The sequence below is a fragment of the Enhydra lutris genome, unplaced genomic scaffold, assembly GCF_002288905.1.
Source record: "Enhydra lutris kenyoni isolate GAN:26980312 unplaced genomic scaffold, ASM228890v2 scaffoldscaffold42, whole genome shotgun sequence".
Classification (NCBI taxonomy): domain Eukaryota; kingdom Metazoa; phylum Chordata; class Mammalia; order Carnivora; family Mustelidae; genus Enhydra; species Enhydra lutris.
Window position 1 is genome coordinate 17,715,210 of NW_019154126.1, and position 11,744 is coordinate 17,726,953.

At 46.4% G+C, this 11,744-nt stretch overlaps 1 protein-coding gene across 2 annotated transcripts in view; it reads left to right on the plus strand.

Annotated features, from left to right (window-relative positions):
* LOC111155590 (cyclin Y) overlaps positions 1 to 8,050 on the plus strand; it is a 223,229-nt gene extending 215,179 nt beyond the window's left edge. For both annotated transcript variants that reach the window (XM_022515841.1, XM_022515840.1), the window contains 2 exons: positions 483 to 645; positions 4,640 to 8,050. In XM_022515841.1, the coding sequence (XP_022371549.1) occupies positions 483 to 645; positions 4,640 to 4,756 (280 nt within the window). In that variant the 3' untranslated portion in view covers positions 4,757 to 8,050. The remainder of the gene's footprint in view (positions 1 to 482; positions 646 to 4,639) is intronic.
* Positions 8,051 to 11,744: the final 3,694 nt, after the last annotated feature.

An 11,744-nucleotide genomic window follows, 5' to 3' on the forward strand; every position in this document is an offset into this window, starting at 1 on the left:
CCCTACCGCACTTCCTCCACTCTTCTCCCACTCTTCTCCCAGGGAAGGGCCACTGAGGAAAGACGGGCCTCTAGGGGTAACAGAGGCTTTTCCCCTGGGCCCCTGTCTTGGCCCCTTGCCAGACTCCACTTGGCTGCTCTCAACTGCTTCATCTGCCCCGTGTTCAGTGGATCGTGCTGGGGTTTGCAGCTGGAGCTGCTGTGCGTGTGGTCGGGTCTTCGGGAATCGTATCACCCTCCAGCACTTGCTGGTGGTCCCCCCGGCTAATCAGGCCTCATCCTTCTGGGCACTTGATCATTTGGCTTTTAATACCTACTTGGTGGCTAAACTGCAGCTCTGGTGTCCAGCCAGGCAGTTACTTGAATGGCTTTCCTCTCTGGAGGTCGCAGTTTCCTCGAGTCTGGTCTCTGGCACCTTGCCGTGGTGGGCCACACAGCCCGGTAGCTCAGCTAAACGTGGGCTCTTGCTGTCTTTGCTTGCAGGAATGAGCTGGAGCGACAGTTTCTGGAATTGCTGCAGTTCAACATCAACGTTCCTTCCAGTGTTTATGCCAAGTATTATTTTGATCTTCGTTCTCTGGCAGAAGCAAACAACCTGAGCTTTCCCTTGGAGCCCCTGAGCAGGGAGAGGGCTCACAAGCTCGAGGTAAGAGGCTTTCACATACTGGTTTTTGAAGCCCTATTGCAGAAGCCTCATCTGGGTCTCCCGGAAGTGGGAGGTCACCATGCTAATTTCTCCCACTGCGTGTTGTTAGGAAATACAGACAGGTTACCCTGGATTTAGAGTTGGTGAGGTCATTTAGTTGGTTATAATTCATCCAATCATAGTTTTAATAACCTTCTAAATATCAGTTTTTATTTAATGTGCATCATTTCTATTCTTCAAATGTTTAAAAAAAAAAAAGGACCTGGTTTTTAAAAAGATATGCTCAGAAAAAAGTATTTCTCGACATGCACTATTATAAGGAAAAAGATACCAGACGACCCTAATGATTGGGAATCCCAAAAAGTTATATTCTGCTTTTTTATTTTTTTTTTATTAACATATAAGTGTTATTTGCTTCAGGGGTACGGGTCTGTGAATCGTCAGGCTTACACAGTTCGCAGCACTCACCATAGCACATACCCTCCCCAGTGTCCATAATCCAGCCACCCTGTCCCTCCTCCCCCACCACCCAGCAACCCTCAGTTTGTATATTCTGCTTTTTATTTTTTCTTCTCCACAGCCCAGTTAGAGCTGGGGCTAGCCCCTTGGGTCTTGGTCTGGATTTGGGGTCATCAGTGTTAAGCTGTGTACCTTCTGTGCTCATGACTTGTGTACATAGCTCAGCTTCATATTTGCACCTAGCACTTCCCGTCTGACTTGGTGACTGGATGAAAAGTGGTGGGGTGACCAGGAGGATCACTGGTGGAACCCCTTCCTCCAGAGAAGGTGTGCCCAGGCTCTCTGTACCTTCATCCCCAGGCACTGTTGTGGTCGCATCCCATAGACCCTTTGATCAAAGCAGTAGATGGTATAGTCATGTCCCAAGCTTGGTGAGACCCAGGAGGTCTGTGCTGCCTGCCCTATTGTCCGATCTGAGTGACACGTTATCCCCTGATTCGGTACAGGGTCAGGGTGGCTAGCATGCTGGTCTAACAGAGTTAATAGCTGTGAACGAAACAAAGTCTAGAGATACAGGGGAAGAGGTTATTATGGTTCGCAAGCTTAAACAAGCCAAGATTTTAAATAAAATTGTAAAAAAGTACATAGTATGCCAATCCCAAGAAGAAACTCAGTAAAACTGTGGAACAGACTGGATATGGCACACAGTGTTTAAAATAAAAGCCCAGGGAGGTTTTCCGAACTCAGCCACTTTACTATAATTGTGTGCTGGCTGTTAGGAAGCAGCTGCTCAGTTAAATCTCCCATTTCTCTTGAGCAAGAAATGGAAAACCAGACAAGTGTTGTCAGACTCTCACGGGTACACACGTGAAATAGGATTCAATTTCACAGTGAGCAGGCGCTGTGTTTGAGCCCGAGTGGCAGGCCCCGGAAGCCCTCATGCCCAGTGGCTGTTGTCCTGCCGAGGGGACGGGCGTGGAGCTCCTGGAAGCAGCCCCTTCATCTGCGGCTCTGTGGCTCCCCGAGGGAGAGCGTCCGGTGTTGCGGGTCAGCTGCACTGCGGGTACACAGGCTGGCTGACACAGGGCTGTTAACTCTGGTGGGTTATCTGAGTGGGAAGAGGGGGTGCTCGCCTACTACTGGGGCTGTCACACCAGTGCTCCATGGACTCACTGGGCTGACGAAGGCCCATAGTCCTGACAAGAATGTTCTCCCTCCTCCCGAGAATCGGAGCTTCCTGAGACGCTCTTCTGTGGGAGGATAGTGCTTCTATCTGGAAAAGCACTTGGCATCCCTTTGAAATAATTTTTAAGGAATGGGATTTCATTATTCTCCAGACCCCAGCATCCCTCTTAGTCCATTTGGTTAGCAAACTTGAACCCCATTGTGGAAAGCAAGGGGGAGTGAGACGTACTCGAAGTGGCCTTTACCTGAAGCTCTGTACTGCTTGGGCACAGTACACATGGCTGATTTGATAAGTGCAAGGTAGAGTGTGGAGGCTGGCGTGCACCAGGAACCAAGGCAAAGTGGTCTTTTCATTAGCCTGGTCATTTTTCTTTGACATAAGTTAGTATCTCTGTATGCATATGGGAGATGGGGTGAAAGCTCAGAGTTTACATCGTGAAATCTAGAATAAGATTGTACATTGCTCATTCATCATTATGATATTCCATTCAGACCTGTGTACTGTTCATAAGCTGAGAAACCACACACAGTAATCTCAGAGAGTTTAAATAAACGAAAATAATTTACTTTCAAAAATCGTTGCTCTCATGTCTGTGAGGGATCTGATTTTCTCTTAAGTGTGTCACCTGCATTATGTGTGTGAAATGTGTTTCACATGGGGAATTCCCAGTGTTCTAGGTCATCTCCTGCCCTCATTCATCTGTCATTTGGAGGAAGACGTCCTCAACTCCTATTTCTCTCTTCTAATCCCTGCTCCCAGCTGCCACCGAAGTTGCAGTTCCAAGTGCAGTTATGGGTTTCAGAAAATAAATGAGAATCAGTTGTCAGCACCCTGTTCCCAGTCCTTTGACCATAGCCTGATAGGCACATGCCCCTGTCGCACGCTCATCTTGGTCGGCGCTTACACATCCATTCGGCACCTGTTTACTTAGGGTCCCCTGATCCCAGGCACTGGTTACCAGACACCATCGTGAACAAAGCTGGCTTTTTGGAGTTTGCGTTCTGCTGGGAGGACACAGACAGTAAACAGTAAACGTAATACTAGTTTATTAAACATAACAATAAACTAGTGTGTTAGGAGATGAGCGCAAAAGCAGCAGTGGGGCGGGGGTTGCCGTTGCCAGGAGCCTCACTGAGTCAGCCATGGTTCCTTGAGGACTCTAGCGTGGGATGTCTTAGCTTTGCAGAAACCTCCAGCCTGAGGGAAGAGCTGCTTCGGAACCTACAGTGGGAGCCAGCTCAGGCTCAGGTGATGGGGATTGGAGTGGCCGCCACAGAGCGGGGTGGGTGAGGTGGGAGGAAAATGTGGGGGAGGAGATCACAGAGTTAGCTGAAGGGGAAGCAGGGAGGATTATTAGCTGAAGGGAGCCGCTGGAAGGATTATTGTTGTCACTTCAGTGAGAGCCATGATGATGTGATCAGGGTCTGTTGCTTTTGTGCCTTTGTCCCTTGATGGTGACTTCTTGCCAGGTGTTTTCCTAGCCCCTGCCTCGTCCCTGGCCTATTGCTTGAACTGTATACAAGTTAAAAGATCTCATGTTTGCATCATCACAAGTGAAGTCAGCCCCAGTCCTGGGTTATTTTGACAGAAAGAAAGGTGAATGTGACCAGGACAAGACATCTGGGGTGATGTGAGCTGGCTCCCACTTTGTCATTGATGTGCTCTCAACCTGCACCCAGGAGTAACCCTGAAAGAGCTGTGACTGGGCTCTGACCCCCAGGAAAGGCTGAGCCTTGCTCTTGGCTGAGGGTCTCCCCCCAGAGTCTCACTGTCTTCATCAAGAAAATGAGGGCAGTGTGGATTGTCCTTGCTACATTGGCCCCTCCCGGTTCCTTTCTTCATTGGTTGGCTAGAATTGACTCAGACACTGGGTCAGTGGCTCTGACTCCCAATGTGGCCCAGCACGAAACTGTGGTGCGTTACTACCGCTGCACAAGGTGGGTGGGTGCTCCTTGCCCCTTTTGCAGATGAGGATGCGGCACTTAGGCACAGGCCCGGGTTCCACTCCTGCCGAGTGGTTAGCCAGCATCGAACCTGCGTCTAGCTGAGCCCCAGGCTACACCGTCCTGTAACTGTTGTACATTTTGTGATGATTTTCTCAGACCGTAAGCACTTTGGAGACAGGGCCTGCATTTATACTTCCTTTGTGGCCTCCACTGTGAGCGGCACAGCTCTGGGCCACAGCGTGAAAACTGCACGGGGTAGGAACTCTCGTCAGTATTGTCACCACGTGTCCTTAGCACCTGGAACCATGCTGGTACCCGGCAGTGGCTGGTGTCCGATGAGTGAGGGCGTGGAGGGCACTTAGAGGCTGGCCCTGACCTGAATTGTCTCTCTTTTGCCCCTCAGGCCATCTCTCGCCTCTGCGAGGACAAGTACAAGGACCTGCGTCGACCCACGAGGAAGCGGTCAGCGAGTGCTGACAATCTGACTCTGCCCAGGTGGTCCCCGGCCATCATCTCCTAACCGTGGGGGCCCCGCTGGAGGCCGCACCATCCCTCCGTTTCTCCTTTAGTTTGAGAAAAGACAGACTTGGGGTGGTTTTGTTTTTGTTTTCCTTTCCTTTTCTTTTTAAATTCATAGCTCTGTCAGGCTGCCTTGATGACCGCCTCCAAGCTGTGTGGCCCACATGCAGCAAGGCCTCCAGGGAAGCGAATCAGTATTCTGGAAATCCCGTTTCATGCCCTTCCCCATCGTCATTAACAGCACTTCCCTCAAGGAGGAAAAAGACTCTAATCCTGGAGAAGGAAACAAAGGGAAAGGGAAGTCGTGTAGAGGCAGGGAAAAGGTGAAATGGCTCGGCCATTTCTTAAGTCCCCGTCTGGTCAGTAGATGAATATGATGGAAAAACCCAGCAGTAGGTAACAAAGTCGGATGTGCATTAAAGACAAGAGTGCGCGCTTATCCACCTCCATCTGGATCAGTATGTTCTGTAAGACTTCTTGCATTCCTTCTAGCTGCTTTTTTGGGATTTGGGGGAATTTTTGTTTTGGTTTTGTTTCTGTTTTGGTTTTGGTCCCACAGAGCAGAGAATATAGTTTGTACCCACCATGGCACAGACATCCAAATAAATAGTACTGGTTGTTTCTCTCTGCACTATTCCTGTGAGCTGTCTTCTGAGCTTTCTTCCTCACAAGTGGGATGCGCTTGTTATATTTCTGTATGCCTTTATTTTATACAGTTTTTCTTCAACGGTGGCAAAATTAACTTGACTGTAGTGCTGAACCAAAAGTATCCCTTTCCCTCCTATTCCTCACCCCGAGAAAATTCTAGATCACATGGGTGCTTGTGCCTTCCAATTTATTCACAGTTTTTTTTTTTGTTGTTTTTTTTTTTTTTTTACTCTGACCTGAAGTTGTAGTTACAAATCAGTCAGATTTTGTGGGCTGAAGGAAACCATGTGCAGTGGAGGGTGTCCTCTGGGTGAAGTTTTTTCTAGAGTGCTAGGTGTCTGCCTGCAGTTACTGAGTAGGAGCCATTTCTCTGTACCCCCTGCCCAGCTCATTCCTCTACTTCCATGTCCATTGTTGCAAGCAATATTCTTCTCAACTTTTATATGTTTACTTTAAATCAAAGTTAGTCTATTTGTATAAAAATTTTTTAAAAATCTAAAATTAAAAAAAGGGGGGGTGGGTTATTCCAGTGGGAAGATCATTGAAGGGCAAAATGTTACTATTTACTGAGGTATTTTTCACAGGATAATTGAATAAAAAACTCAACTTGCATATTCATTGTGGGTGCTTAGCGAAGTTACACAAAATTCAAACTGTGAAGGTTTATGCTTCATTAATTATGACCGTACTTTTTCATTTTCTGATTATCCCTAATTTCCTTGTGGGCTAGATGAGAATCTTTTGTATCAAGTAAAATAAAAGGGTTAATGATAGAATATCAGAGTAAATTTGATACTAAGTCTAAAAATCTGAGTCAATGAAGCATATAATGCTTTGGGTTTTTGCGTATTTTCTTGGGTCACAATGACAGGCTTCTAAGTTTTCTCCCTTTTCAAGTCTCTGCGAGGCGAATGGCAGCAGATGCTCTGTGTTTCACCTTCTTCCTCTGTGAATGTGGAGAACTTTGGGGTATTAGTCTTGGGTACCCTAACGTCCTACACCTGATCCTCAAACATGCCTGCTTCTGATGAAACATACTTTGGAAACGGAAGAGACTCAGAAAGTTGAAATCCCAGGATCCCCAGGCCAAAAGTACTAGTCAGGTTTCAGTGAGATTTGTATCATGTGTAAACAACTGGTTGGACCAGAAATATTGTCAAGGTCTTTCTGGCCTAAACTTTCAAAAGCCGACAACAGAATCTGAAAAGTTAATTATCTTTCCATTATTATGGTGTTGATCTACTCTGTATGGGTACCAAAATCAGCTTCTCTCTTCAAGTAAGAGTTGGATTTAGAACTTTAAATAGAGATCTAAAAATGTAGAAAATATCATTTTATATTCCCTAATCTATATAGCTTAAAAAGGGACATATTTTCTTAGCTGAATATGAATACCTCTCAAGCATAAATTAGTTCCTCTCATGTAAAGTATCTTATTTTACCGATCCATTTCAGGAAAGAGGTTCTGCTGCCTTTAAAGCAGAAAGCTTATTTTTATCCCTTTTATTTGAATGAGAGAGATTTGAAAATTGAATTATGTAAATATTTCAATGCATCTGCTATTATTTTGTGGAGTTTATTAAACTACTTTAAAAAATTGTATAGTCTATTTATTGTATGTATGTACATACAGTCTGATAACTTAAAATTTGAAGTGGATTCCGTAAAACCTGACTCAGTCTTGTTTAGACTATTGAATATTGTTTTAGCCTTGTGCACTGGACTCTACCTCTGTATAGGGAAATTTCCCATATTCATTAATAAGTATTGATCTGTATTAATTGGTTATGTTTCTTGCACTGAGGATTTTTAAAACTCTGCTGTAAGTGTAGATTTTAGTTTTGCAGTATGAATCACTTGACACATAGGTAGATACTTTAGGTTTGTTTATTTTTCTACATGATGATGAAGACTTAAATTTTGTTCTCTGGTTTGTTCTAAGTTTGCCAAAAAGAAACCCCAAGAACACCCAGTACAGTACCATTGGTAAATCACAGTGACTGTAATTTGTTTGCAAGGTGATTCAATGCCCTACAGTTAAAGCTGGATTGCTATTTGGGATGACATTGTCTTAGTGTAGTTTTTGAATGGACAGTTCTCATTAATGGAGGATGAAGAAAACAATGCATTTTGTTGACTTTAATTTTAGATTAGACTTAAACAACGAATAAAGTCATTGGGACAATAAGTATATATCCCAGTGAAATTTTTTGATTTGTTTTACTCCCCCCCCCCAACTGAGAAAAGGGAAAGAAGTCAGGGATTTAGAACCAAATTAGAGGGCAAGGTGGGAGATCCTGCCAAGATCCGAGATGTGCTCTGATGCCTTAACGCACTAGGTGAGGCCAGTGTCAGAGCCTCATGCCCGTCGTCGGGCTCTTCTCCTGGGCTGGCTCTCCCGACTTCCTTCTCTTGGTCTTTGGCAGGGGCAACTCCATCTTGGGGTTTCCCTTGGTTCTGGGGATTTTGATCCTCAGCAGAACTGCAAAGCAGAATTTTGGAAGTGAGCAATTTTGATCCTATCCGGCTGCTTTTGGTAATCTCTCACCTGGGGCCATATTTTACAGCTTTGAATTTTTTAAACAATAAAATATAATTCCTGGTTCGTTGTAGGTACTTAATAAGTGTTAAATAAATAAATACATAGAACAAATAGTGCCTTCCTGCTGCATTTTTTTGAATACCGTATTGAGATAAAATTCCACAGGTTTTATGGCTGTTTGAGTGCGAACCACTTCTTTGCAAGAGCAATGTAAGGTGTTCTTAGTCCATTTGAATCTTGAGCAATTCACAGGAATACTCAACACCTCTTATTAAGATGTTGCATGAGAGAGACCTCTCAGAGCATTTTATGCGGATACTTTTATATTGTCACTTTATATTGATACCTTATTTTATTTCAATAACTTGATCTCCTTTGACTTCATTGGAGTCAACATCTCAAGACTTTGTTGGGTGGATCTTAGAAGCATGGATCGTCGTTTGAGAGGCCAGCCAGAGAGAGCCCATAACCTTGTGGAAAAAGAGAAGAGATCAGAAACATGCCCTCAAGCTGAAACGGGAAAAGGAGGCTTGAGATTTATTTTTTAAACTATATGGATTGCAAGGAAAACGCTACACGCAACTTCATTAAGGTCATGATTTGCTGTTAATGCAGAGCCTTACTAGAGCTATTCCATCTAAAAACAAATGCTCCCCCCAGCCCCCCGCCTCAGTACGAAGGAGGGAGTTGTAGAAGTGTGCTTGCAGTCACAAAATGGGTGATGGGTTGTGGACCTGACCAATTCAGGGGACTTCGTTTCCAGTGTTCCTGTTTGATTTTCTTATCAAGTTTCTATTTGTGAAGCTGCTAAAGGAATACAGAGTCTCTTTCCGTTAGAAGCTTCAAGAGTTCCGTGACCAGCACTGACATGGTCTGCTCTTGGTTGTCTCTCAATTGAAAGTCTTTGGAGGACACTGTGTGTCTGCGTTGTGCCGCTCTGGGCCACAAGCACTCAGGTGCGGATTTGTCCTGGCCACTGGGCTGTCCATTGTAGGCTTTGCCGAAGGCCTCTGGAAGAACCTATGACAGTAAGAAATGAGCTCAGAAGTTATCTGACGGGATGGCGTTCAGATTTTACAGGTCTCTGTAAGCTTTCCTATGTATTTTAGTGGCTTAATTTAGGTAGAGGTCTTTGAGAACTTTGTTCATATAACTAAGTTATTTTAAATGCAGGCTGAAAGAGTGGCATTCCAGAATAATTCTGGGCCCTTCATTGATTAGATCTGGAAAAAGAACAACTAGCAAAGTCATGAGATAGGGTTCTCCCCGAGCAGCGCCTGCCCTCCTTCCCTGTGTCAGGCGTTTTGAATGCAGAGGAGCTGCTTACAAGGTTAGGAGTACAAGCCCTGTACTGTCTACCAGGCATTGTACATGGTGGGAGTCCATCGGGACTGAAAACTGACTCCGTCCACTGGATCAAATGACATGACAATAAAGAAAATACACACATTTCATCCTGTCGTGAGCATGAGGCAGAACGTCTAAACCCATCTCTGGTCGTGGACATGTATATGAGGGGCTTCTGAAACATTTCTCCCTGCAGACATGCATGGAGTTCCACTGTCCTTTAGTGTCACGTGCCGGTTTGGGGCCGGAGGGGACTTTAAAGCTGATGTGATGGCTACCAAGGAAATGGAGGAGAAACCACTGGAAAAGAATCATAATTTAGTAGGATGGCAGTTAGGAGATCACTGTACAGAAGCGATAGTTTCCCTAATCACCAGCAGTAACCAATTAGAGAACACAGTGGAGAGGAGGTGCCATTCGAAGCGGTGTCCAGTTACAACCTACCTGAGAACAGAAACAGGAAGCGTTTGCAGTGCATCTAGCATATCTGAATTCATTTACTCCTCACTGGGTTTCAGGGTAGCTGCCATTATCATTCCAGATGAGGCAGCGTCGCCTTGCAGAGGTTAGAACCTTGCTTTGGGCCCACGGTCAGAGAGTTGTAGAGCCAGAAAGCCTGACTCCAGAGCTTATTTTTAACCCCCCTGCCATATGGCCTTTCGCGGCCCTCATCAGGGAAGAAAACCTATCAAGAAATGTGCTAGAGCCTCCCACCCCCACCCCTGAAGTCATGCCAATCCTGAACCTGCAAATGTGACCTTGCTGGGATATGGGGCCTTTGCAGATGTAATTAGTTAAGATGAGGTCATACTGGGTTACGATGGGCCATTGCCCTATGACCTGTGTCCTTATAAAGAGAGGGAGGTTTAGAGACCGAGACCTAGGGAGACCTAGGGACAATGACAACATAGAGGATGGAGCAAAACAGCCATAAGCTGAGGGGTGGCAAGGCCAGCTGATAGGCTGGAAGTGGCAAGGAAGGGGTCTTCAGAGACATCACGACCCCGCTGACGCCTCGTTTGAGACTTCGAGCCTCCAGAACTGTGAGAGCCTCCGTGCCTGCTGGAAGCCCCCCAGCGTGTGGCAGTGTTGGGGCAGCTCCGGGAAACCAACACGTGCGATTCCTAAATAAAGAGAACACTGAGCTTCACAGGCAGGCAACAAAAAAGACATGAGACACACTGTGTCTTGAGTGGGAAGTCACGGTACTGGAAAAATGTCCCTTCTTCCTCATTCTTCCCTGTGACTCTCCCCTTTGGCCAGTGGACGCTGAGCACACCCGGTTCTGTTCCAGTTTAGGACCTTTCTCTGAGCTGGAATTTCTGTCTGGCATGTTCCCCCAGAAACTGGCACCACTCATTTAAGACTTCTGCTTATAGTCACAGGTCCAAGAGGCCTGCTGTGACTTTGACGCCCTCAAAGGTCGCCCTCCCGGTGACTCCTGCAGCACCCCACTTTCAGCCTTGTGTGGCTGCCACTCCTCCGTGCGCTCTTCTATTTCCGTCTCCACGGGCCTCCTGCCCCCGTCCTGTCTGTGTCCACACCCAACCGAGACCTCCTCCTTTAGAGGGAGGGAGGGGAGTTCCCCCAGGTAGAAGGCAGGACAGCCTTGAGGCAGGCTTAAGGAGAGAAGCAGAACTTGGACTGTGTGTGTGTGGGATCTGGATGAATAGAAAGGAAAGGAATTCCACTCCAGAATGTTCTTTCAGTGCTCCGAGGGACGGTGTTGGGGAGGCATGGCTCTCGGGAGAGATGTACATGTGTGTATGACAGGCTTTGGAAATCAACCTGGGAAGTGGGAACAGTGTCATTCCATCTTGAACATCACGTTTTTTTCCCCCCAGAAACATCCTTCCCGCTTACATTTTGGGTGTTTTCAGTTTACTAAGCTTTCTCCTCATCTCAGCAGCTCCCTGGTGGCAGTGGGGCAGGTGCTGTTCCCGTGTTTTCCAGCTGGAGCTGAAGTTGGAAAGGCTTGCACAGTCAGCAACCCGCGGGCCGTCCAGGTCGGCTCCACCGGCCCGAAACACTGCCAAGGAAGCAAGCTTCACCTGTCGCATGCATCTGCATGCGCGGCATCCTGGGAGAAGAGACAGCTGCAATATTTAGCTTTTTAAATGAAGCTTCGCCATACCTAAAGCATGAATGTAAGGGTTGTTATTTTTATGGCTCTAAGTATAGCTACCGTGCAGATGGTGGGTCTGGCGTGTTAACAGGCATTTCACAGAAATCTAGGAGTTGCTATTTCAGAGTTCCTGCTTGGCCCTCCAGTGATACCCTCTACCCCTCAGGTCTCAGTTTAAGTGCTTTAGACAATTGGATCCCTGGGGCTTTGTCCCAGAGCCACCCCTGTCTCCTCCCTTGAGGAACGGCTCCTCCCCTGGCGTGTATGGGTCTTGCTGGGCTGTGGTTTTATCCTTCTGTGCTTGTGATTTCTCATGTTTAAGTTTGA